The 26,589-nt window shown below is 53.1% G+C and overlaps 2 protein-coding genes and 1 pseudogene across 2 annotated transcripts; 2 read left to right on the plus strand and 1 right to left on the minus strand.

Moving 5' to 3' along the window:
- The first annotated feature begins 2,320 nt into the window (after positions 1–2,320).
- On the plus strand, positions 2,321–3,737 carry LOC125159350 (EKC/KEOPS complex subunit LAGE3-like). Its single transcript, XM_047847638.1, has 3 exons — positions 2,321–2,785; positions 3,076–3,201; positions 3,417–3,737. Exons 1-3 carry the CDS (start codon positions 2,403–2,405, stop codon positions 3,559–3,561), a joined length of 654 nt encoding a protein of 217 aa, XP_047703594.1. The 5' UTR covers positions 2,321–2,402; the 3' UTR covers positions 3,562–3,737.
- A 2,254-nt stretch (positions 3,738–5,991) lies between these two features.
- Positions 5,992–13,458, plus strand: LOC125159400 (cytochrome c oxidase subunit 4 isoform 1, mitochondrial-like; annotated as a pseudogene).
- Positions 13,459–14,954: 1,496 nt separating this feature from the next.
- On the minus strand, positions 14,955–25,223 carry LOC125159355 (cancer/testis antigen 1-like). The gene is made up of 4 exons (XM_047847645.1): positions 25,067–25,223; positions 15,968–16,354; positions 15,523–15,651; positions 14,955–15,272 (listed from the first exon to the last, which is right to left on the minus strand). Exons 2-4 carry the CDS (start codon positions 16,225–16,227, stop codon positions 15,134–15,136), a joined length of 528 nt encoding a protein of 175 aa, XP_047703601.1. The 5' UTR covers positions 16,228–16,354; positions 25,067–25,223; the 3' UTR covers positions 14,955–15,133.
- Between the last annotated feature and the right edge of the window lie 1,366 nt (positions 25,224–26,589).

A 26,589-nucleotide genomic window follows, 5' to 3' on the forward strand; every position in this document is an offset into this window, starting at 1 on the left:
CACGAAGGGGCTCCCGTCGGGGGGCAAGCCTGCCAGTAGGAGGCAAGGAGGGAAGGGATGCCGACTGGAGCTAAAGTAGTTAGTGGCCACGGAGAACAGGGATGCGGTCGCATAGGAAAAAACCACAGTGCAAAAGGGAAATCACTAAAATCCCAACTTAGGAAGCTACTGTATATGTGCACGGAAATCCTGCCACGGTAGCCTGAAGTGTAAACACCTCGTATCTCTGTGTGGTGCGATTGAGGGTGGTCCCCACTTCTTTTTTGTGTATTTCTCCCCCAAAAGGTTCACAATGACTTTACCTGACCTTTAGTGTTTTCAATTCTTTGACATCCTTGCGTGCGTGATCTCTACGCCCCACGTGGTGCCGGCACTCACGACCCAGTGAGTGCTTCCACAAGTCAGGCTTGAGAGAGCAGATGATGCCATGCAGGGCGCCGGGCAGCAGCACTCCCCGCACCAACAGCACGACGAGGACCACGCAGGGGAAGGTAGCTGTGAAGTACACGATCTGGGGCGGGACGGAGGGGGGGACCTGCTCAGAAGGGGCCCTGCGGCCCCGCCTCCCCACTTAGGGGCCCCCAGCCTCAGCAGGGGGACAGGCGGGCCACACTCCCCCCACTGTGGTACGGTCCGCTCCGAGGTCAAGCGGGAGGCCAGCCTGCAGCCCCCCCTTCTACTCCTCAGAGCCTGGGCTCCTCCCGAAGGAAGCGGGGTGCTCAGCTGGCCATCGGCCGCCCCCGCAAGGACAGGTCAGCTGTAGAGAGGGAGGGCGGAGGCAGGACCTTCCCCGGGTGGGGAGCAGGACATCAGCCTGGAGGCAGGTCCCATGCCTCCTGTGGTTCTCTGCACAGAGGCAGGGTCCTGGGCAGGACGGAGTGGACTGGGCCGGCCAGAGACAGAGGCGACAGCGAGGTGACCGCGAAGACCTCTGCGTCCGTCCCACCCTCAGCAGAGCAGGACAGGTAGGCAAGGGAGGGCCACGGGCCGGGTCCCCCCAGGCTGGCCGCAAAGCAGAGAGTGAGGAAGTAGTGAGTGAGGAAGAGAGGGAAACTGGGGCGGGGATGCCCGACACGGGCAAGTTCAGCTGGCGGTCGCCTGGGCCTGTCCCCTCAGGACGGAAGGCGGCTGGGCTGGAGTTTGGAGGTTGCGGAGGACTACCCAGGCACGCGTGGGAAATCCACCGGGCTGGGTTCAAGGACCTGCCCCCGCCTCAGGCCCTGGCCCGGTCACCTCGCATGGCGGGGTGCCCCTGCCCCCCACCGGCCATGCTGCCCCCACCCCTGCCATCATCACCCACCCCGACCCGCCCGCCTCCAGCTGTAGCTTTCCTGTTGACTTGACCCCCTTGCAGACACAGAAGTAGGCCAGCACCCAGCAGGCCGGCAGACACAGGGTCACCTCCCAGTTGAGGGCCCCTGGCACGTCCAGCACTCCCCCCCCCCGCCCCCCCGAGAGCCGCAAGACTTTGTTCCTGGGGGGGGTCAGCCCGTCAGGGCTGCCGCAGCTGAGGGCACAGCGAGCGGGGAGCTGTCGCCGGGGCGGTGCTCCCCCATGCCGCTGCCCTCGGGTCCAGCTGGGCCCCCCTGGGCCCCCAGGCCCCCGGCCCAAGCCCGCAGCCATTGCGGTGTGGGAGGCGGGAGCCCGGGAGCCCCCGGCCAGAGGCCGGTCGCGCCCTCGGCGGTGTACCCTCCCCCAGGCTGGCAGGCACTAGGGGACTGACGGCGCCCGGGACCGAGAAATGGTGAGGGAGCCAGGCCCGTCCCTTCCAGCTCCCCTAGGGGCCGCGCGGGGCGTGCTCCCTGAGGACAGGCAGGGCCTGGGAGTGGCCCCTGCTCGGCATCCCGCGTCGGCCCCCCCGGCCCCCGGGGACGGGTCCCGGCACACGCAGACCCGAGTCGTACGGGGAGCCCACAGACAGGGACAGGCACGGTGCTGCCCAGAAGCGCCTGAGCGCGGCCCACGCCTCGATGCCCGGGACCCGGGCGGGCGGCGGTCAGGGGGCTGCTCACAAGTGCGCCGGGCTGGCGCCTGCGCAGACACACGCTTGGGGGGGGGGGCGGGCCAGGCCGGAAACAGTCACGTGCCAGTGGCCTCACCAGAATGCTCTCGGGGACGAAGGAGCCCGACAGTGACGTCACGCGTCGAGGGGCGCAGCTTCCGGAACCAGCCTCCATCTCCTCGGGGTCAGCGTCGACCGGATCCAGGCTCTGGGCCAACACAGCGAGGCCGGCTCGGTGGGAACCAGCTCCGAGGCGTCTGTCTGCGCAGGCGCCCTGGCCATCCCCGACAGCCTTGCGCGCCGAGGAGCCGGGCTTCGCGAGGCCTGCCAGGGGTCTCAGCGGTCCGCCGACAGTGGGCGCAGCGTAGCGGTGGGCTCTGAGGAGGCCGGTGCGGCGGCCATGAGGGCCCCGGACGACGAAGCGGCCTCTCCGGCCCCGGACGACGGCGCGGAGGAAGTGGCGGTCACGCAGGCCCCTGACGATGACGGCGCGGACGGCGCGGCGGTCACGAGGGCTCCCGAGGGTGGCGCGGAGGACGCGGGGGCAGGCCCACAGGCCTCCGACGGAGGCACGGACGGCCACGACCCCCAGCTTAGCCCCCGAGGTCCCGGTTGCCAGGGCAACTGCAGCCGCCACGATGGCGAGGGTGGCCCTGGCAGCAAGGGAGCAGTGGTCGAGGGGGCCTGCGCCCCTCCCCTGGCCGAACGGGCCCCGAGGGCCCTGGCCCCCGGTGGAGACGCAGCGCCGGTGGCGGCGGGGACCTCCTCAGGACTGCTGGAGTTGTATCCTTTCCGTGGAGCCTGTCTGGGCAGGGGCCGTGGCGGGGTGGCTGGGGAGCAGGGCGGCAGCCCGGGGACGGGACGGACGGGGGCGGGGGTGGGCAGCCTGGCGGGACAGGGACGGCCGGTGCCCGCGGGCCCCCAGGGTGGGGGAAGCGGCTCAGGGTGGGCAGAGGTGGCGGGAGGGAGCGCGAGTGTCCCGGGGGTAGAAGCGGGCCTCTGAGTGGTCAGGAGGCTTCAGGCCATGGGAACTCCAGGAGCCCGTTGTGCCTTAACCGGGTGCCTCCCAGCAGGCTCACTGTGTCTTTCCGGTCGCCCCTGGAGGCAGAGATGGCCCGCAGGGCCCTGACTACACACGTCCAACGCCACCGAGGGTTGGCTCAGAAGGAGCTTTGCGTGAGGGGCAGCGCCCTGGCCGTGTGAGTCCTCCAACAAGAGTAGGCGCGGGACGGGTGGGCGGTGGCGGCGGGTGCCGTGGTCGCATCTCTGCCTTCCAGTGCCGTCGTGGAGGCCCCGACGCACGCGTTAGGTGGAAGGCGGGGGGTGGGGGGTTGTGTGGGGGAAGGGGCTGGTGCCCTGCACCTCCACAGCAGGTCTCCCCTTTAACCGGATTTCCCTCTTCCCTCACTTCTAGGAGATGGACTACTGAAGACCCCATCTGCTTCCGAGTGTCCGTCAACTCCTTCCTGGACCGGCTTCCCCTGGTGATACGAAACATTCGCGCCTTGGGGTCCCGGCCTCCGCCACGCCTAGGCCCGGGAAAGGGGGCCGAGGCCTAACCTGGTAGCCCTCACTGGGCAAGGCACGGGGCGTTGACACTTGGCGTCCTCGCCACTTTATTATCGGGGGTCTAACGTTCTGCAGGTCCGGGCCTCGGTGGCTCTTGGCCCACTTCAGTTCCTTCCCTGCGCCCGGAGGGACGGGCGCTTACGTGTTTGTTACTGCACAACATGAAACTGAGCTACTCTTTTGTGTCCGAGTTTCTTCTCAGTTCCTGCGCCTCCACATTTTCTTACCTTTGTTCTGGTGTTGGAAGGGAGGTTCTGGGAATCGTAGTCCAGCAGCCCAAGCTTATCGAAGACGACTCAGGGAGAGGAAAATCAGGTCCTATATTCAGCGGTAAATACCGCTGACGTTTTGGAATACGTTCCTAGTTGTATTTACCCGTTAAATGGATAACAACGTATAACGTATGCATTTTCCAGTTTAGCGTTAACTTTTCTCCGGATCCTTTTTGTTTTGCTTTGTTTTGTTTTGTTTTGTTTTGTTTTGTTTTTGTTTTTCCCCGTTGAACGTACTAGCTTTCCCACTCCCTAAAAACTCTTCAAAAACTGTTATCCAGGAGACACACAAACGTATTATTACATAATGGTGAGCAGTCGGGTCGTTCTCAGCTTTGCCCCTATTATGGGTCGTGTGAGTCAATGGGATTCTTGAACAGAAGTCTTTGCGCGAACAGTTACTTCCTTCAGATCGTTTCCGAGAGGTAGAATTCCCGCGTTCTATAGCTTCTCGGCACACAAGTGCTCTCCAGAAAAGGCGCCCCGCCGCAAGAAGTCTGGTCTCCCCGCATCACCAACCAGTAGGGTGGCTTCCTACCGAAGTAGAAGACTCCTTTTGTACCAGGGAAATAAGCACGGAAACACTAGAATAGGAATTTTGGGGCTTACTGGCCTTGTTTCCGATGAGCAAGGGAGTGGTGCCACAAGTGGCTACGGGTTTGGGGGCGAGGTGGGGGGTGGTTAGCTCCCTCTGAGTAGCTTGTGTCTTGGAACCTCGCTAAACAGGAGTGCTAGCCTCACGAGGGTTCCCTCGGAGTTTCTACATGCATGGTCATGATCTCTGTAAGCAAACACGGTTTTGGTTCCTTCCTTTCCGGCCTTGCCGGGGCTACGGGGGCGGGGGGAGGGAACAGGCCGACACTGGACAGATGGGAAGCAAGAGCAGGAAGGCACATGGCAGAGAACCAAATCCTGGATCCAGCCATGCCTGAAGACAGAACTACCCGCCCCCTGCCCCCGCCACGATCGTTCAGTTACACACACCCAGAAACTCTCCCTTTGGTTAAGCCAACATGAATCCTTTTTTTTCTTTTCTTTCTTTCTTTCTTTCTTTCTTTCCTTCTCTTTCTCTTTTGTTCGAATGGTTTTATTTAGTGTTTGAGAGCAAGACAGAGACAGCGTGAGCGGGGAAGCGGCAGAGAGACAGAGAGGGAGACACAGAATCTGAGGCAGACTGCAGGCTCTGAGCTGTCGGCACAGAGCTCGACGCAGGGCTCAAACCCACGAACTGTGAGATCGTGACCTGAGCCGAAGTCAGACCCTCAACCGACTGAGCCACCCAGGCACCCCCGTCGTGAATCCTTTTTATTGCTTTTCTTTTTGTCTTTCTTCACTTGCAATAGAAAAGTCTTGTCCTTTATTGACTTGCGGAACCGTAGGTTTTCTTGTCACTTCACCTGAGAACGTGGCTCTCCCTTCTTTTAACAGAGAAACTGGGCTCTTTAAGTTTACAAAGGCATTGGCTCCTAGCTGGTAGGCCTTCAAGCCGTATGGTGGTAGAGTCTTCTGTGGGTAAGAGTCCAGAGAGGGAGGGGAGGGACTGCAAGGGGCAGCTGGAGGAAAGGGACAAAGAGAAGGGGCACTGGGACCCACCCTTTCCGGATAGGGCTCCCAAGACTGGCCCGGAATTGTGGGGCCAGATCGTCAAGAGACCGGAACTTAGTGTGAGCCTCCCTCCCTCTCCCAGCAAAGCCCAGAGTTAGGCCACCGCCCTGGCCCCACAGACGGACTGCTGAAGGTGCCGGGCGGCCTTAACACGTCAGCCAGGTCACAAAACAAATCGATTCCAACGCGTCCCCGGGCTCCCCTCCCAGAGACGAGCCAGAGCCCTGCCCCGCGGCCCGCCGCGTCAGATGTGATCCGGCCCGCATCTTCCACGGCCTCCTTCCCTCCCCTCTCCACCTTGCTCACTCGGATCCAGCCACACTGGCCTCCTCCCTTCTCTGAAACACACCAGGCCCACGCCTGCCTCAGGACCCTTGCACTGCCTCTTCCCTGCCTGGACCTCTCGTCCCCCGGGGTTCCATCTGGCCCACTCAAATAGCATTCCTGGCCGCTCTCCTTAAGGTTGCGTCCCACGCTCTCCCCACCTGCATTACTTTCACAGGTGTCGGGGGGGGGCGGTAAGAAGCAGGTGCGCCCGTCAGCATGGAGGTGCACCTGCGGCAGTAAAGCGTCGTGGGACACGAAGGAGCTTGGGTGCTGTCGATGACCCTAGGGAGTCTTGAACGGAGCGGGACGGGATGCAGCTTACGTCTTATCAGGTTCCCAGTGCCTGCTGCGCTGGGAAGGGGACGAGGGCAGGCAGGACAGAAGTGGGGAGACTGGCACGCAGGCGAGAGACCCCCAGGCTGCGGCCAGTGGAGGTGGGGAGAAGGGAACGGGTTCCGACTGGATCTTGACGGGAGAGCCACCGGGGTTTGCTGGCACGGATCGGACGTGGCCCTGGACCTCGTCAGATGCGCGGGACCCCTGCAACGGGTCACCCTTCCTCCCATAAAGGGAGCCCAGCTCCTCCAGAGTCCAACAGCCTCCCCACCTGCTTCCCTGCTCGCCGACCACCCACCTGCCACACACTGCCACCGTTTTCCCGACGTTTAATTCAGAAACAAGGCTCCAGGAACAACGACAAAGAAGCTCATGCCAAAACAGAGGGGACAGCTGGGTTTCCGGGACCACGCGCCAGGGCCAGATTCCTCGGAGGGGGAAGAGGGAACAGAGGGGTAAGGCACTGCCGCCTCGGCCACTCGGGGCGGGCGCAGGACAGGGCAGCGGGGGTGAGGGGTCCGGGCTCAGCGGGCACCACGCCGAGGAAGCTGGGCGCTCGGGCCTGGAGAAGGAGACTTTCCAGAGCCCCCAGGCCCACGTGGGGCCCTGGCACGAACCCGCTCATAGCTCCCCAGGTGCTGGGGACAGGGCGCCCGAGAAAGGTACGGTCCGACCCCCGAGAAGTCCGGAGGGGATGCCGGGACCCAGCCGCGGGGAGACCCCTGGGCGCAGCCACAGTCTGGGGATGGCTTCGCCGCATCACCCTGGGCGCCCCCCTCCTCGCCATCAAGTGCTGCTGGTGTCGGGGGCCTCTGCTCGGACCCGGCGGGGCCCGCCACGGCCAGGGGCAGGTGCCAGAGGCGAGGCCGAGGCTGACCGTGCCACCAGGGAGCCAGGACGACCCAAGGACAGAAGGGGCGTGAGGTTGTCCACATCCCAGAGAAGGGGCACGTGGTGACAGACGGACACGGTGAGGTGCAGATAAATTAAATAAGTAGGTGGTTGGGGGTATAAACAGGAAGAGGGGGCAGGGGCTGGCACGACCCGGGGGCACGAGGGTAGGAGGGCGGGGATATTGCTGCTGCCAGGGTCAGGACCCTTGGTCCTGTCACCACCGCCCCCACGCAGGGCCCAAAGAAAGGCACCGGAATCTGCACCCAACCTCCAGTTCCCACCTGACCCCCACTCTGCACCCAACCTCCCATCCCCGACCTCCCTGTCCTGTCCTGACCCCTACTCCTCCCCTGACCTCCTCATCCACTCCTGACCCCCAACCCTACCGAGCACCCGATCTCCCTGACTCCTCCTGACCCCCACCCCCCACCCAACTTCCTGGTCCCCTCCTGACTCCCACCCCGCAGCTGACATTTCTGTGTCCTCCTGACACACACCCCACCCCGCACCCGAGTTCCTTATCCCCTCCAGACCTCCAGCCCACACCCCTTGCCAAATCTTCCCATCTCCTCCTGACCCCGACCCTGCACCCCGTACCCCATCTCCTCATCGCCTCCTGACTCCACCTCGCACCTGGTCTCCCCGTCCCCTCCGGAACCACACCTCACATCCCATCTCCCTGTCCCCTCCCAACTCCCACCCTGCACCTGACTTCCTCGACCCCTCCTGACCCTCACCCCACACCCGACCCTGTCTTTGCAGGTCTCCAGGATCTGGCTGTCAAACACAGTGAGCATTCTAGGGCCTCATCGCCCTTGACCATCAGCAGCACCCCGGGGAGAGGATCACTCTCTCTTACCTCCTGACCACCTCCTTCCTGCCCCCAGTGTGTGTGGGTGTGTGTGTGGGGGGGGGGGGTGTGTGTGGGGGTGGGTGGGTAGGTGTGTGTGCGGGCGCGCACGTCTGACTCCTGTTCCAGGAGGCCACCCTGCAGTCTTAGGGTCCCTCCCTCCCCTCCTCAGTCTCTGCTGCCGGCTCCCTCTCTGCTCTGCCACCTCGCAGTGTCCCAGGACCCCAGGGCTCGGTGCGTGGGCCACTTGTCCCCCTATACCGGCTCTCGGCTGCCCGTGGCGAGCTCGTGCAGGCTCGGGGCTCTCTGGGCCGTGTCCTGGGTCCCAGATTTGTATCTTCATCGCAGACATTGCCCACACTGCAGACTCCTGTATCCAGCTGCCAAGTAGACATCTCTATTCACATTTGAGTAAGATAACTCAAATTTAACACGCAAAAAATGATGTCCACTCTTGCACTCTTGTTATGTTTAACCATAGCAATAATAGTACTGAGTGAAATAGCCTAAGAGAAGCTACAGAAACCTGTAAAGAAGACTTAAGTATGCATTGGTCCACTGTTGTTAATAAATACTTGTTTTTTTTTTAAAACTTGTTTAGAATATCAAAGTTTTGTTATAATTGGAAAATACCTATCCTTGCCATTTCTTCATTTTATCTTTGCTCCTGGTCTTTTGGTATAGAGTGGCTTAACATTTTTTTGTTTATGTGATCCATTGTTTCAGTATAATTTGCGGTTTGCATTTCCTATGAAAGGCCCTCCTCAGTATAAAATTACAAAAATATTCACTGAGAACATCTTCTAGTACTTTAAAACTTTAACATCCTGGGAGGTAATTTTCGTGAGAAAGAACATTGGTATGTAAGTTTGTTTTCTTTCCAAAAAGTTTTAGTCAAGGTGTCCCAAACCACTTAGCGAATAATCTGTATTTCTCCCTTGAGGTGAAATGTCATCTTCAGCAAATTCTAAACCCCCCTTCAGTTTAATCTTGCACTTTTGCTGTTCCAGCTAATTTAGGTTGGGTGGTACAGGATGGCCTGTCTAGGGCAATGATCTGAAGGACATGGTCTGGAACATTGGGAGTGAAGGGAGGAAAGAGAGAGGAGGGGAGAGGAGAAGGAGGAGGAGGAGGAGGGGGAGAGTGAGTAGAAGAGAAGGGAGGGAGGAAGAGAGGAAAAAGGACAGAGGAGACATAGAGAAACTCTCCCAAGCAGAGGAAATTGGTTTCTTCTGGAATGCCAGGAGGCAAGCTCACAGAAGTGTCAGTCAGCCGGGTGACATTTCAGAGGGATTTGCGGTTCTCCAAGTCTTCCCAACAATGTCAGATATCCTCGCGACAACTGCGAGGAAGCCACTCTTTGGTGCTCTTGCATTAAGGACAGAGACGCGGGGAGGTTGGAGACCCAGCTACCATTGCAATGGCAATGTAACAACAACTCTCAGGACCTTTTCTGAGGTGGGTTTTCTTGACGTCTCCACGCTTTGGCTGCCTGCGCTAAGGGACCCCACCAGCAAGGTCAGAGAGAGGCCGGAAGGTTCCTTCTGGGTCTGGACGCAATCATGTCAAGATTGGAGTAGTGGTTCCCAGGCTCTGGGTTACCCGAGACCATCAGACGTGACCGTGTACCACGTGGTCACCTTTAAAAATGGTTTCCCGGCAGCGTGTACCCAAACTCTACCTAGAGTTTGCCTTCGGAGAACACATGGTCCAGCTTGCGCACTGGTGACAGTTGGGTTCTCTGCTTCCTTGTCCTGCGATGTGAATGGGAGTCTGTTGGCCTCCCCCAGCTTCACCCAGTAAGTCATTGCGGATCACCCAAATCACCCGGCATTTCCTGAGTCTGTTGCTTGAAACCCACTGACCGTTCTCATCTGTATGAGTTGGAGTACTTTGGTTCTAAGAGACAAAACGCAGCTCTAAGTGGGAAGGGAAGTGCTCATTGGTGATATGCCCACGTATACACAGAGGGTCCTGCTGGAGTGTGCAGCACACCACTGATCAGCGCAAGTGTGTGAGCAAACCATGTGAAGCCAGAGAAAGAACCATCTTAAAGGAGGAAAGGTAATTGTGCCGACCCCTCAAGCAGGACAGAGACTGGTGGCTATCCCCACTGGCAGGGAGGACAGACCTCGTAATTCTGGAGGCCTTGGGCAGGGCACTCAGAAGGGTCTTGCCTCAGTAGTGTAGCGGGAAAAACGAATCCTCCACTGAGCTGTTCTGGTCCCACGCAGCAAATCTTCAAAGCCAAGACTCAAAAGGATCAATCTTTTCCCACTCACTTAACAGCATCCCTGAGCAAAGCTCATGACTATGTTTAGGAATACAAAGACATCCAAGGACACCTGGGTGGCTCAGTTGGTTGAGCGTCTGACTCTCGATTTTGGCTCAGGTCATGGCTCCAGGGTCGTGGGTTCGAGCCCGGGGTCGGGTTCTGTGCTGAGCGTGGAGCCTGCTCAAGATTCTCTCTCTCACCCTCTGCCCCTCTCCCCCGCTCTCTCTGTCTCCAAAATAAAAAGAGAAAATTCTAACCTTTAAAACAGGAATACAAAGACATCCAGAACCCAAGGAAAAATCACACTGTCTGGCATCCAGCCCAACATTACCAGGCATGCAGAGAAGCAGGAGGATCCAACCCGTGATGAGAAGACAAATCAAGCAATAACAGCCATCCAGATTGGCAAGAAAGAAGAAAAACCGCCCTCATTCTCAGACATGATTACGTATATAGAAAATCTAGTGGCGTCTACAAAAGAGCTGTCAGACTAATCAGGGACCTTAGCAAGTTTTCAGGATTCAGCATATTTTAGAGAGAGCTGCTTTAAGAACATGTACACATTAAAAATAAGAGGCTTAGGGGCACCTGGCTGGCTCAGTCCATAGAACATGTGACTTTTGATCTCGGGGTCATGAGTTAGAGCCCCACATTGGCCATAGAGCTTATTAAAAAAGAATAAAGTAAAAGGCTTCATTCTCCCTGTTGAAAATATGGGAAGAGATGGTCCCCTCCCCTTCCTTAAAGCATTTACTTTACACGACTTGTAAGTTCTTTCTTTGTTTCTTTGAAAATAGGTAGTATTTTTAAAGGGTAGAGGCGCCTGGGTGGCTCAGTGCTTGAGTATCCGACTTGAGCTCAGGTCATGATCTCATGGCTCATGACTTTGAGCCCTGCATCGGGCTCTGTGCTGTCAGCACAAAGCACGCTTCAGATCCTCTGTCTCCCTTTCTCTCTGCCCCTCCCCCACTCCTTCTCTGAATGAATAAATAAATAAATAAATAAATAAATAAATAAATTTAAGGAAAAAAAGGCTAAAAGAGCCCCTTGCCATCTTTATAACCCAGGAATGTGTTCTTCAAGGACCTGGGAAACATCTCTTTGGAATGTAAACATCAAGCAAGATTGTGTCCCGATCTTCAGTTTCTGTGGGAGGGTAGAAGCCTAACTTCAGTAGGCACCTTGCTCCAAGTTGCAAAACTAGCTCCTGTCATAAAGATATGAAAAAGCTTATTTTTTCCTTGGATAAAGCCGATTAATTGTATTAGTCTGCTCAAGCTGCTATAGCAAAGTACCTCACACTGGGTGGCTTACACAGCAGAAATTTATTTTCTCACAGTTCTGGATGCTAGAAGTCCATGATCAAGGTGCCAGCAAATTCAGCTTCTGGTGAGAATTTGCTTCCTTGCTTGTAGAGGTCCACCTTCTCCTCTGTCCTCACATGGCCTCTCCTCAGTGCAGGTGAGGAGAGAGCGGGGGAGTAGGGGCGGGGAGGGAGGGAGAGGAAGAGGGGGGTGCTCTCTGGTGTCTCTCTTATAAGGACACCACTCTTATTGGACCAGAGCCCCATTCTTATGACCTCATTTAAACTTACTTCCTCAAAGGTCCCATCTCCAAATACAGCCACACTGGGGTTTAGGGCTTCAGCATATTAATGTGGGGGAGGGAACACAAACGCACCGTCTGAAACAGCCACGACCTAATACACACGGCCACCCCAGTTCCCAGGGAAATTCAGGATGGACTATGTGGGGGGCCTGGTGGCGTCACGTCCTCTTACTTGAGGTCTACTTATGGTGGATGTTGAGAACACGTGATGAGCTCTACCCGCTTACCTATACAAAAGGGTGAAAGCTCCCTGTCTTTGGAATCTCTTAGCAGATTGCCTGTGATGTGCATCACATTCTGGTGCAATGCCTACTCAATGAGAAAACTGTTTTGCTTCCACAATTGTGGAGACTTTTTCTGGGTTGGCAGATGATTTGGCTCTATTTTTTTTCTCAGCTAGGAAAAATGCCTGAGAAGAGCCCTCTTCATAGTCGAGGGAAGAGGGCAGGGGGAAGAGGGAAACAGGTACCCCCATTGTGCCCTCCATTTCAAAGAGGGCCAAATGAAGATTTCAAGGTACAAAAGGACCTGGGAGTATAGAGAAGCCACTGCAAAGCCAGGATTGGGATTCTTATCAACCTTATGTTCTCCTCAATTCTTTCTAATTTTTTTTTAAATGTTTATTTATTTTTGAGAGAGAGAGACAGAGAGACAGAGAGACAGAGCATGAGCAGGGGAGGGGCAGAGAGGCAGAGGGAGACATAGAATCTGAAGCAGGCTCCAGCCTCTGAGCTGTCAGCACAGAGCCCGACAAGGCGCTGGAACTCACTAACTGTGAGATCGTGACCTGAGCCAAAGTCAGCCGCTGAACAGACTGAGTCACCCAGGCGCCCCATGTTCTCCTCAATTCTTACCTACTTTGCCTGCATTTGCCCATTTCTGCATTTTTCATTAGTCACATGGATGTTCCCTGGAGCCGTAAGAAGGAAAAACACTCTCCCAGTCTCCTGGTGGCTCCACTCAACCGTGCTGAGGTTGGAGGGATAGTGTGGCTCAGACAGTAGGTGCTTGAATCAAACAGACCCGGCCTCTGTCAGCCTCCATTCTTCACCTAGAACCGGTGTAGAGACGACAGTACCCAGCTCACCAGGCTGTCCTGAGAATTACACATGACGATGTGGGTCGGGAGCATAGCATAGCGCCTGCACACAGAAGATTTTGATTTCATTCTATTTTCCCAGGGTGGTCACCACAATCACAGCAGGCACTAGTGGCAGAATTCTGGCTACCAGAGTGGCTCGCCTAATTGGCAAGTGAGGAATTTCCACCTCAGTGTTGGAGCACGTGGAAGCGTCATGAAGAGTGAAAACTACGCTCTCTCGAGTTATGTCGAATGGCGTGACTATCCCCTGCCTGCTGTGGCCCACATCGACAACGTCCGCCAGCCAGAAGGCCTTGAAAGAGAAGAGGCCTTCCTGCAGCATCCTCTCCACTGATGAAAAAGCTGAATCGTGCCACATTCAGTTCAACGAGAGCTTGGCTGAAACGAACAGGAGCACAAACAAGCAGAAGATGGTTGTAGGCACCACCATGTTCTCCATCAGCCACTGCTCTCGTTCTGATCTGGGAGAAGCACTGCGTGTACGGCCCCATCCCGCAACCTCTGAAGAGGAGTGGGTGGCCAAGCAGACTGAGAGGAGGCTCAACTTGGAAGGCCAGCCCAATCGAGGGCTTCTCAGTCAAGCGGGACTACGACAAAAACGAGTGGAAGAAACAGTAGCCCGCCACCCGGCCATCTGAGCCTCGCCTTGTCCTGCAACCTCCACGCAGCTCGGTGTACTTGCTGGGAACTGTTGTGTCGCAGCACCGATGCTAACAGGTGAGCAGCTTACGTGACAAAAAATATTTCCCCCAAACTATGCTACACTGCCTCTCTCTCTGCCTCACTCACCCCGACCGACCAATTGTCCCAGCACTTGTCTTCTCTGATTTGAAACAAGGCCAGGAAAGCACAACGTTCTTATTCTAGTGTTTCTAAGTTCTTTGCTCATGCAAATTGAGGTTTTTTTTTTAATATATGAAATTTATTGTCAAATTGGTTTCCATGCAACACTCAGTGCTCATCCCAAAAGATGCCCTCTTCAATACCCATCACCTACCTTCCTCTCCCTCCCACCCCCATCAACCCTCAGTTTGTTCTCAGTTTTGAAGAGTCTCTTATGCTTTGGCTCTCTCCCACCCTAACCTCTTTTTTTTTCCTTCCCCTCCCCCATGGGTTTCTGTTAAGTTTCTCAGGATCCACCTAAGAGTGAAAACATACGGTATCTGTCTTCCTCTGCATGGCTTATTTCACTTAGCATCACACTCTCCAGTTCCATCCACGTTGCTACAAAGGGCCATATTTCGTTCTTTCTCATTGCCACGTAGTACTCCATTGTGTATACAAACCACAATATCTTTATCCATTCATCAGTTGATGGGACATCTAGGCTCTTTCCATAATTTGGCTATCGTTGAGAGTGCTGCCATAAACATTGGGGTACAAGGGCCCCTATGCATCAGTACTCCCCTATCCCTTGGGTAAATTCTTAGCAGTGCTACTGCTGGGTCATAGGGTAGGTCTATTTTTAATTTTCTGAGGAACCTCCACACTGTTTTCCAGAGTGGCTGCACCCAAACTGAGTTTCTTCTTGTGGCAGAAAACAGATCCAGCCACGACAGGGATGCGGGGAAACCACCATTCTGCTGGTGCCAGAATTCTGGCACATTTTCTCGAGAGCCACTCTGTATGCTAGATCTGCCTCTTGGAATCCATCTTAAGAAAACAGCCATTCACGCAGAGACTTATACACAAGAATCCCACCGAAACATTATGTGTAATAGGAAAAAAGTTGCGAAGAACTAAAGTGCTGAACAAATGCATCATAATACATCTTGTACGTATCCATGCAATAAGATATTTTTGAAGAAGTTTTAGACAGAGGGAAAGCCCAAAAATGTTTCAGGAATTAAAAACTGATGCTAAACTTGAAAAAGCTTACTCCTTGCTATGATTGTTATACATTTAACGTATTCCTACAACCCTAAAGCTACGAGAGTATTCTGAAATCCTGACAGTAGTCAATGTTGAATGACAGGACCCAAGCAATCTTAATTTCCTTTCATTTCGTCAATTGTATTCGATCGCCTTGTACTAGAGTACTAGAACCAGAACCTCCCCTCCAACCTGAGGACACACGGAAGAAAATCTGGGTGCTGAAAAGAAACTCAGATACGGAACATTAACTCGGTTTTATTATCTGTATTCTTTAAGCAGCAACCAAAACAAGTGGGCACAGAGCACCCAAGGGCCAGTACAGGCAAATAACCAAGCCCCAGAAATAAAGTGGCAACTACTGCAAAGGTCACGCCCCTGGGGAAGGGCACATGGCCTTCCACTGGATACTGTCATGGACTCAGCCCCCTTTTCCAGGCCGAGGCCTAGAAAAAATCGCGGGCACCAAGTGCTGCATGGTCTGCACCACCATGGAAAGCTGGTTGAGCAAGGAGGCGGTGGAAATCTGCAGGAGGACAGGGTCTTCAGCAGTTAGTCGGCTAAAAGTAAGGGGAAAAGGAAATCACTTTAGATTTGAGAACTCCTGGCCCTCCTCACTCCAATCTCCCCCCTCAAGGTTACTCCTCCGTGTCTCCCTTAGAGCAACCCCTGAGGCTGCCACAGACCCGGGGCCCCATGTGCCTCCTTAGACCAAGCCCTTGGTGTCTGCACATCTCCAACCGAAGTGTCCGTCGGGCAGAGGTTACCTCAGCTCCCCACGGCCTCCCGCCAGCCCCTTCTAGAACTTACATAAACAAGTCACTGCCAATCACTGTGAGCTCCGTGTGAACCGCTTCGTGGTAGCATTCGGCACTCGAGGTCAGGTACTGGTAGGTCAGCTCCGCATCCACGTAACACAGGAAAGGCACCGTGAGGGCACTGGTGGACATTCGGTTAAGGCATATCTGGGTGGACCTCATGGAGGAGGCTTCCTTGCCCATCGGAGGCCCGCCTTCCCCCAGACCGCCCTTAGGGCCACCCAAGACCACCTCGGCCGCCCCTTCAGGAAACGTGCATCACGGCACCCCCAGCTGCTTCCTCCAGCCTCCCTCGGCCCCCCCCCACTTCCCTTCTGTGCCCCCGCAAGTCCCCAAAACCTCTCCCGCCCATCCACCGGGGCCCCCACCTGCCTCCCCTCCCGGCCATTCCCCACTGCCCCCCCCCCCCGACCTCGGGAGCTCCTTGGAAAGGATACAATTCCAAAACTTGCTTTTCTGAGGCTTCCCCGGAGGCCGAGGCCGAGGCCGAAGCCTCTCCCCCCTGCCTTGGGGCGGGAGATGCCCCCTCGACCTGGGGAGCTTCCCCAGCCACGGTGCCCGACGTCGCGGTGCCGTCCCGGCCTCCGGGATTTCCGGGGCCACTGGATGAGCCAGCACTACCCGTCGCACCACCGGTGCCGTCGTCCAGGATCTGCGCGCCGTCCGCGCCGTCCGCACCGTCGCCCGGGGCCTGCATGGCCCCCACACCCGCCCGCTCAGAGGCCGCCGCCAAACCGCACGCCCCGCCGACCGCTGAGGCGCTGGGACTGCTTCACGAAGCTCCGCCCCTCCATGCGCAAGGCTGCTGGGGATGCCCAGGGCGCCTGCGCAGACAGACCTCTGGTGAGGTTTCTGGCATGTGATTGGTTCCCGCCAAGCTGGCCCGGCTGCCCACGGGCCGCCAGGGAGACCCCGTCGGCAGCGCTGGAGAGACAGGGCTCCCTGACGAAGCCCCGCCCCCAGTACGCGACGCAACTCAGTCTCCCTTGCGCGCCTGTGCAAACAGGCCCCTCCTATTCTGGACGGAGGGTTAGAGTAGGAGCGTGGGGGTGGCGGAAGGTGGAGGGGGACAGACAAAGGGGGACAGAAAAAGGGGCAAATGTGGCGCGGGTAATGCGGTCAAGACGTGGCTGCCTTAGCTTTGTGGGGACGCTGGCCACCATGGTTAGGACTTGGAGAAGTGTGCACTGAGGGAAAGAATCTGCCGGTATCCCTGTGGTCCCTCGGTGCGTCTCAATTGCCCCATCGACACATGGCGGGTGGAGGGTGGCAAGCTGAGGGAAGTTGGATCGTTTCACAAAGTGTCTGCCACTCTCAAACTTTCCCGTTTCTGAGAATAACGGCATTCCTCGCTTGCAAGAGCTATTGATATGTTCTGGATAGAAGTCCCTTATCAAACACATGATTTTTTTTTTTTTTTCAATTTGTTTTTTCAACGTTTATTTATTTTTGGGACAGAGAGAGACAGAGCATGAACGGGGGAGGGGCAGAGAGAGAGGGAGACACAGAATCGGAAACAGGCTCCAGGCTCCGAGCCATCAGCCCAGAGCCCGACGTGGGGCTCGAACTCACGGACCGCGAGATCGTGACCTGGCCGAAGTCGGACGCTTAACCGACTGCGCCACCCAGGCGCCCCTCAAACACATGATTTTAAATTAAAATACATTCGCCCATTTTATGGGTTGTCTTCTCACTTTCTTGATTGGTACTGTTTGCAGAACAAAACTTTTAAATTTTGACATAGTCGGTTATCGATGGTTTCTTTGTCACTAACGTTTTTGGCCCCCATTCTATAGAGAGAAAGGCAGATACTCTGTGCAATACACAGTCCCACTGGGCAGTCACCTGTGTCAAAGAGTGGTGACTATGTGCATGCTGAGGTCACGCTCCTAAAAGCGGCTCATTCACTGGGTTCGATGGCTAATTCTATGTATCAGCTTGCCTGGGCATAGGGTACCCTGACAGAACGTTATTTCTGGGTGTGTCTGCAAGGATACTTCCGGATGGGATGAGCGTTTGAATCTGTGGACTCAGTAAAGTAGACCCCCAATGTTGAGCAGGCATCGTCCAATCCATTGAGAGCCTGAATGAAACAAAAAGTGGAGGAATGAAGGAGGAATTTGGTCTCTCCCCCAGGCCTTTCCTCTGCCTCACTGTTGAGCTGTGACATCACATCTCACCTTGTCCTGCCCCCTGGGACTGGCATTTACACTGTTACCAGCTCCCTTGGTTCTCAGACCTTCAGACTCAGGCTGAATTACACCATCAGCTTTGCCGGGTCTCCCGCTCAGCTTGCAGGCAGCAGGTCATGGGACCACTCAGCTTCCATTCTCATCTATCCTATCTATCTATCTATCTATCTATCTATCATCTAATCTGAATGAATGAATTATCTGTTGGTTTGGCTTCTCTGGAATACCCTGACTAATACAGATTTGGTACCAGGAGTGGTTCTAGAGGAACAGAATTTTAAGGATGGGTTCTCGGAATTGGTTCTGAGGTTTCTGGAATTGGCTCCAATCTGATTAGATTTAAAGATGCTCGTGACTGTTTCTGGTAGCAAAGAGAACACTGGTAGCCTGTGACGTAAGCTGATAGAGATATGCAAAATATATGCACTGGCTACTCCTAATCAACTACTTATAAGAAACAAGGAGCTGGGTGACTCTTCTATGATACTTTTGAACCTCTTTGGAAAACTAACAAATATAATGACATTGGTTGGTAGCTCCTAATGTGGTTTGGGAACGTGGTTAAATGGAAGGATGAGCTCAGAGATTTGAATTCCCAGCTCAAACACCACATCACCGGCCTAGGGGCTTCTATGTGTGCCCTTTAAGAAATCCTACCGTTCTTTAGCCACAGAGCCAAAACTGCTGAAAATTCAAATGCAGAACCTAAGTGCAACTAACTGAACTATAATGCAAGTTGAACTCCCAGACTTGAAGTGTGCCCGCTGTGAAACTGAGGCCATTGATTGGGAAACAATGGGATCCTCTAAGTTGAGACGGAGACTACATGTGGGAAGACACTGCTGAGGCTGGGGGCATTGAGCCCCTAAATTCTTTTTTTAAAAAGTTTATTTCGGGGCGCCTGGGTGGCACAGTCGGTTAAGCGTCCGACTTCAGCCAGGTCACGATCTCGCGGTCCGTGAGTTCGAGCCCCGCGTCAGGCTCTGGGCCGATGGCTCAGAGCCTGGAGCCTGTTTCCGATTCTGTGTCTCCCTCTCTCTCTGCCCCTCCCCCGTTCATGCTCTGTCTCTCTCTGTCCCAAAAATAAAATAAACGTTGAATAAAAAAAATAAAATAAAATGTTTATTTATTTATTTATTATTTATTTATTTATTTAATTTTGGGAGAGAATGACAGAGTGTGAGCGGGGGAGGGGCAGAGAGAGAGGGAGACAGAATCCGAAGCAGGCTCCAGGCCCTGAGGTGTCAGCACGGAGCCTGATGAGGGGCTCAAACCCACGGACTGCGAGATCATGACCTGAGCCGAAGTCGGACGCTTAACCAACTGAGCCACCCAGGTGCCCCATTGGGCCCCTAAATTCTGATGAGTCTTCTTTACCAGTGGAAATGGCCTCCCCACCCCCAGTAGAAGTGGCCTATTTACCCCCAGTGGCAGCAGCCTCCTAGCTCACAGTGGTATGGGCCTCTCCACCCGCCTCTGAGGGGATTAGCCACACATTGCCCAAGGAAACCATAACGGCCTCCCCGAGGCAGTTGCCGTGCAAGATAATGCTGATTCTCTTCAGGACCTACCCCCACCACCCCTTTTTGCTTCTAGACCTATAAGTAGACTCAAGTCCCAGCAGGCCCCTACAGGCAAGTTACAAAGTGTGACACATGAGGAGGTATGTTCCACTCCAAAAGAATGACTTGACTTTTCTAATTTATACAGACAGAAATCTGGGGAGCATGTGTGGGAATAGATACTGAGGGTGTGGGACAACGGTGGAAGGGACATAAAGTTGGATCGGGCCAAATTTATTGACGTGGGCTCGCTAAGCAGGCATCCTTCATTTAATATTGCATCTCCAGGAATTAGAAAGGTCTCTAAAGGTTTGTTTGTTTGGCTGCAACATGGACCTAAAGGCGGCTCACCATGAACAGATTAGAAATGCTGGACCTACCTCGTTTTAGTATAGAGGAAGGGATCAAAAGGCTCAGGTAGGTTGAAATGTTAGAGTGGATTTGCTCATTCCCCCTGGTAGGTCTTTCCCCAATACTGTGAGGAGGACTACGGGGCACCTGGGTGGCTCAATTGGTGAAGTGCCTGACTTCACTCAGGTCAAGATCTCACAGTCTGTGAGTTTGAGTCCTGGGTCGGGCTCTGTGCTGACAGCTCGGAGCCTGGAGCCTGCTTCGGATTCTGTGTCTCACTCTCTCTCTCTGCCCCTCACCCACTCACACTCTGTTTCTCTCTCTCAAAAATAAATAAACATTAAAAAAAGTTTAAAAAATACTGTGAAGACTGCATTTGTGAAGGGTGCATTAGCATCCTTGCAGAGCTCCTTGATTGCTCTCCTCTGTTGGTCAGACCTCATAGAGGGAGCTGCAGTCACTGAATTGGGAAACCCAAATGCAGTGGGAGTAATCAGGCCCCTCTGTGGCAGGGATCAATGGGTGGCACTTAATCACCAAAGGCAGGGGGTGACTACATTTTCTCTAATGGATGGCAGATGCAAACCAGCAATCAGAATAGCCCGACTCCTGCAGACCCTAGCGTAAGGGCTAATTGAGCATGATGTGACTAGAAGTGGAATAGGAAGCCTACTAAATTAATCTGTATAAGGAAAAACATCTAGGTCAAGTGAACACCAGTCTAGCCTGAATCATTAAAAGCAGAAAGTCATGGCCCCTCACTTAATTTCTATACTTGAACCAGTTTACAGACCCGGAACTGCTTGAAAGAAGGGGAGGCCAGTTTCCCTTGAGGAGGGTCCCTGGCACCCTGCTGAAAATTTATAACTCCTAGTCTTTTTTTCTCCCAGCCTTCCCCAAAGGACCTATGGCCTTTTACTAAGGTAAGAGTACATTGAGAAGTAGTTAATCTTTTCAGGGACTACTGGACCCTGGCTCTGAACTGATGCTAATTCCAGGAGACCCAAAACATCACTCTGGCCAACCGGTCAGAGTAGGAGGTGATGGAGGTCAGGTGATCCACGGAGTTTTAACTTAGGTATGATTCACAGTGGGCCCAGTGGGCTCTCAAGCCCATCCTGCGGTTATGTCCCCAGTTCCAGAATGCATAATTGAAATCGACATTCTTTGCCACTACACATGGCTCCTGTGACCTTGGGATGAGGGTCAAGTTGAAGCCACTAAAACTGCTTCTACCTAGGAGAATAGTAAACTGAAAGCAATACCACATTCATGGAGGGATTGCAGAATTATTGCTACCATCAAGGACTTGAAAGATGCGGGGGTGTTGATTCCCACCACATCCCCATTCAACTTTCCTACCTGGCCTGTGCAGAAGACAGGTGAATCTTAGAGAATGACACTACATTATCGTAAACTCAACCAGGTGGTGACTTCAACTCCAGCTGCTGTACCAGATGTGGTTTCATTGCTTGAGCAAATAAGTTATTGCATCTGGCCCCTCTTTAAAAAAATTTTTTTTATGTTAATTTATTTTTGAGAGACAGAGACAGAGAGAGAGAGAGAGAGCACGAGCAGGGGAGGGGCAGAGAGAGAGGGAGACACATAATCCGAAGCAGTCATCTGGCCCCTCTCATACCAGAAAAAGAGCCACAACACCTGCTGGGCCTCTTTGGATTTTGGAGGCAATGTAGTCACCATTGGGTATATTACTCCGACGACTCATTTACTGAGTGACCTGAAAAGCTGCTAGTTTTGAGGGCGGCCCAGAACAAAAGAAGGCTCTGCAACCAGCCCAGGTGGCTGTGCAATCTACTCTGCCACGTGATCCAGCTGATCTGATGGTGCTTGAGGTATCGGTGGCAGCTGAGGATGCCGTTTGGAGCCCTTGGCAGGTACCTCTAGGTGAATCACAGCACAGACCTTTAGGATTTTGGAGCAAGGCCGTGCACCATCTGTTTTCCTTTGGAGAAACAGCTCTTGGCCTGCTACTGGGCCTTACTAGAGACTGAACACCTGACAACAGGCCACCAAGTTACCATGCAATTAGAGCTGCCCATCATAAGTTGGCTGTTATCTGGTCCGCCAAGCCATAAAATTGGGCATGGACACCATCAAATGGAAATGGTGTACATGTAACCAGGCTTGAGCAGGTCCTGAGGGCATGAGGAAGTAAAAACATGGCCCAGGGGCACCTGGCTGGCTGAGTCAGAAGAGCATGTGCCTCTTGATCTCAGGGTCGTGAGATTGAGCCTTACACTGGGTGTAGAGATTACTTAAATAAAATAAATAAATAAACTGAAATTTTTTTTAAAGTGAAAACGTGGCCCAAATGCCCACAGTCTCCACACCTGCTACATGATTTTCTCCCTCCCAGCCTGCACCTATGACCTCATGAGGAGCTCCCTATGATCAGTGGACAGAGGAAGAGAAGACTTGCGCCTGGTTTACAGGTGGTTCTGCATGACCCACAGGTGGACAGGTGTGGCACAACAGCTCCAGTCTAGGACACCCTCTGGGACAGTGGTGAAGGGGAACCCTCCCAATAGGCAGAGATCCCGGCAGTATACCTGGTTGTTCACTGTTCTTCGAAGGAGAAACAGCCAGACATTCAATTATATACCAGCCAGTGGGCCCTGGCCAATGGTTTGGCTGAATGGTGAGGGATTTGGAAGGAGCATCATTGAAGAGCTGGTGACAAAGAAGCTTGGGGAAAAGACATTTCTGAATGGGCAAAAAGCACGAAGGCATCTTTGTCCCATGTGAATGCTCACAAAAGAGCGACTTTAGCAGAGAATTTTTATAATCAAACGGATAGGGTGACCCATCCTATGGATTCCAGTCAGCCTCTTTCCCGAGCCAGTCTTGTGTTTGCACAATGGCCTCATGAACAAAGTGGCCATGGTAGCAGGGATGGAGGTGATGCGTGGACTCAGCGACAGGGACTTAAACTCACCGGGCTGCCCTGGCTGTAGCCACTGAGTGTCCAATCTGCCAGCAACAGAGACCGACACTGAATCCTTGAAATGGCACCGATATTCAGAGTAATCAACCAGCTCCTGGTGGCATGTTGATGACATTGGACCCCTTCCATTGTGGAGAGGGCTGTATTTTGTCCTTATTGGAATACAATTTACTCAGGATATGGGTTTGCCTTCCCTGCACACAATGTTTCTGTCAAAACCACCATCTGTGGACTTGCAGAGTGACTTATCCACCCTCATGGCATTCCACACAACGTTGCTTCTGATAAAGGAACTCACTTCACAGCAAAAGAAGTGAGTCAAAGAAGAAGAAGAAGGAGGAGGAGGAGGAGGAGGAGGACAAGGAGGACGAGGAGGAGGAGGAGGAGAAGAAGAAGAAGAAGAAGAAGGAGGAGGAGGAGGAGGACAAGGAGGATGAGGAGGAGGAGGAGGAGAAGAAGAAGAAGGAGGAGGAGGAGGAGGAGAAGAAGGAGGAGGAGAAGAAGAAGAAGGAGGAGGAGGAGGAGGTGGAGGAGGTGGAGGAGGAGGAGGAGGAGGAGGAGGAGAATTGTGTCGATGGGCCCATGCCCATAGAATTCACTGGTCTTACCATGTTCCCTACCCTCCTGAAGCAACTGGCTTGATAGAAGAGTGGAATGGCCTTTGGAAGACTCAGTTACAGTGCTAGCTAGGTGGCAATACCTTGCAGGGCTAGAGCAGAGTTTTCCAGAAAGCTGTATATACTCTGAATCAACATCCAGTAAATGGTGCTCTTTCTCCCATAGCCAGGATTCATGGGTCCAGGAATCAAGGGGTGGAAATGGAAGTGGCACCACTCCTTATTACCCCTAGTGATCCACTAGCAATTTTTTTTGGCTTCCTCTTCCCACAACTTTATGCTCTGCTGGCCTAGCAGTCTTAGTTTCAGAGGGAAGGATGCTTCTACCAGGAGACACAATAATGATTCCACTGAACTGAAAGTTAAGACTGTCACTCAGCCACTTTGGGCTCCTCATGCCTGTGAATCAACAGGCAAAGAAGAGGGTTCCTGTCTTTGCTGGGGTGATTGATTCTGACTGCAAAGGGAAATTGGACTGCTACTCCACAAGGAGTGGAGGCAAGGAAGACTGAAGTGCAAGAGATATAAGGGTGTCTCTTGTTATTAAGTCTCTTAGTATTATGTTCTGTGGTTAAGGTCAATGGAAAACTACAACAACCCAATCCAGGCAGGACTACTAATGGCCCAGAGGCTTAAATGAAGGTTGGAATTACCCCACCAGGTAAAAAAACAACTGAGATGGTTGCTAAAGGCAAAGAGAATACAAACTGGGCAGTGAAAGAAGGTAGCAACTATAACCATGCTACCAGTTACAGAAACAAGGACTGTAATCGTCATGAGTATTTCCTCCTTATGAATACCTGTGTGTGTGTTTGTGTGTGTGTGTGTGTGTTTCCGTTCCTCTCTTACTCTATTATCATGTGACATGATATGTATTGATTTTATACCATAGTATTTAAGTTTTGTTACTTTTTTTTTTTTTTTTTTTTTTTTTTTTTTTTTTCAACGTTTTTATTTATTTTTGGGACAGAGAGAGACAGAGCATGAACGGGCGAGGGGCAGAGAGAGAGAGGGAGACACAGAATCGGAAACAGGCTCCAGGCTCTGAGCCATCAGCCCAGAGCCCGACGCGGGGCTCGAACTCCCGGACCGCGAGATCGTGACCTGGCTGAAGTCGGACGCTTAACCGACTGCGCCACCCAGGCGCCCCAAGTTTTGTTACTTTTAAGTTATAGTACTTAAGTTATGAGGTATCAAGGGGATGAGCAAATATCATCACTCAAAGACTTTAACGCTGCTTCTGGGGAAGGGGTAAGCACATTTTGGCTCTATCCAGGATAGTTGTATCATGTTAGTGGGAATTATGACCTTGTTATTGTCTTATTTGAGATTAGGTATGGTTTAAGGATATGTGTATGGGTGTCAAGTTGACACCAACTTGTGATGACCCTTGTGATGTATGATGTGTGACCCACCTTGTGATGGTTAATTTTGTATCACCTTGACTGGCAATGGGGTGTCCAGATTAAATGTTATTTCTGGGCAAATGTTATTTCTGCGGGGGTATTTTCAGATGAGATTAGCATTTGTTTCTCTCTTTTTTTAGTATGTAATTTAATGTCAAGTTAGCTGACATATAGAGGATACAGTGTGCTCTTGGCTTCGGGAGTAGATCCCCATGATTGATCCCTTACATACAACACACCCAGTGCCTCATCCCAACAAGTGCCCTCCTCAATGCCCATCACCCATTTCCACTCCCCCCATCAGCCCTCAGTTTGTTCTCTGTCAGATTAGCATTTGAATCGCTGGACTCCATAAAGTAGATTGTCCTCCCCAGTGTGGGTGGGTCTTATCCAATCTGTTGAGAGTCTGAATAGAACAAAAGGCAGAAGGAAGAATAACTTACCTCTTTTTTTCTGTCTCACTAGAGCTGAGACCTCTCATCACATATTCTCCTGCCCTTAGACCCGGATTTATATCATCAGCTCCCTTGGTTCTCAGGCCTTCAGACTTGAACTGAATCACCCCACTGGCTTTCCTGGGCCTCCAGGATGCAAACAGCAGGTCATAGGACTTCCTCGGCCTCCACAATCATGTGAGACAATTCCTCATACATTGTTTCTATTTCTCTGGAGAACTCTGATTAATACACTAGGACATTTATAAAATGCTGCTGCTGCTGCTGCTGCTGTCTCTGTGACCAAAAAAGATCCTAATCCTCATTTTTAGGGCACCCCTGTGGCACAGCCAAAGGCTTAATTCAACCATGGCCATGGGAGAGGCCTCTGATGATACTAATCTGAGGCTTCTTGGAAACAGAAACATAAATGTGTGCAGGGTGTAAAGGCCTCCACAAAGTATATTCAGTAACCACATGCACACACACACACACACACACACACACGGAAAGTTGCCTGATGGCTGCCACATAGTGAATGGTCTTAAGGCCATTGTTGGCGGAAAGTGGGATGATAATAGGACCTCATTCACTTGGAAGGATTTTAGTTAAAACATACAAAAACCAGGTAGTGATGGACAGTTGGAGAGAACAGAAGAAACCACCGAATATGGTGGGCATGGGGAGGGGCTTGGAAGAAACACCTTCTCTCTGCCATGTGATCCACCACAAATGAACAAGGAAGATGAGGAAGGATGCAAGTTCACTTTGGGAAGGCTCTCTAAGGGGAGTTGAAGTAACTCCTCCTTATTCTAACAAGATAATTTGGACCTCCCTCACATTTTACTCCTCTCTCCCTGTCCCCGGATGTGGTGGGGTCATGCATTGAGATGTCTGAGTCACCCCAGGACTACCGTTGGGTGGGAGGAGTTTCTTGCTGACTAAACAACGCTGAAGAGTATGGCTCTTCATTGTGCTGGGGAGAGTATGGAGCCCTGTTGGTCAAGCCACTATTGACTTACACATGGCAGAGGTGAATGGGAAACCACAAGAACGCAGCACAGATTCAGAACCACCAATTATAAGCATCAACCAGTCAACCAGAAGCAAGAGAGAGAGGATGAATCAGAAGAAACCCTGTCAACCCAACACCAAAGACATTGAAGAGGTCAGATCACACAACCCATGATCCTCCTCTGCTTCCTCATCTACCATGCCCCAAGACTCCTACCTGTCCTTGACTGGCAGCAACCCCTCTTAAGCCAATATGCCTTTTATAAATCTACCCTTCCCATGCACACCCACCCCACCCACTGCCGTCAAACTAATGTCCTCTCTCGTCCTACCAGTTGAACCAAATCATCAAGAGGGTAAAATTAACCCTTCAACAGAGTTCAAGAAACACAAAGAAAACAAAAAGGGTGAAAATATTAGTCTGTTGCCACAGGGCACATAACAGGAAGAATGCAAATAAGGTAGCCCAAGAACAAGAGAAGCTGGACAACTCTGCCTCTGCAAGTAATGTCCCATGC

Source organism: Prionailurus viverrinus, unplaced genomic scaffold (genome assembly GCF_022837055.1).
Source record: "Prionailurus viverrinus isolate Anna unplaced genomic scaffold, UM_Priviv_1.0 scaffold_49, whole genome shotgun sequence".
NCBI classification, from domain to species: domain Eukaryota; kingdom Metazoa; phylum Chordata; class Mammalia; order Carnivora; family Felidae; genus Prionailurus; species Prionailurus viverrinus.

Bases quoted from the DNA above. Each gene is read 5' to 3' on its own strand.
- LOC125159350 (XM_047847638.1), top strand. From the start codon at position 2,403: ATGAGGGCCCCGGACGACGAAGCGGCCTCTCCGGCCCCGGACGACGGC. The intron at 2,786-3,075 runs GTATCCTTTCCG...GCCTCCCAGCAG, and splicing joins TCCTCAGGACTGCTGGAGTT to GCTCACTGTGTCTTTCCGGT. The intron at 3,202-3,416 runs GTGAGTCCTCCA...CCTCACTTCTAG, and splicing joins AGGGGCAGCGCCCTGGCCGT to GAGATGGACTACTGAAGACC.
- LOC125159355 (XM_047847645.1), bottom strand. From the start codon at position 16,227: ATGCAGGCCCCGGGCGACGGTGCGGACGGCGCGGACGGCGCGCAGATC. The intron at 15,652-15,967 runs GTATCCTTTCCA...AATGTCCACCAG, and splicing joins GAAAAGCAAGTTTTGGAATT to TGCCCTCACGGTGCCTTTCC. The intron at 15,273-15,522 runs GTAAGTTCTAGA...CCTTACTTTTAG, and splicing joins ATTGGCAGTGACTTGTTTAT to CCGACTAACTGCTGAAGACC.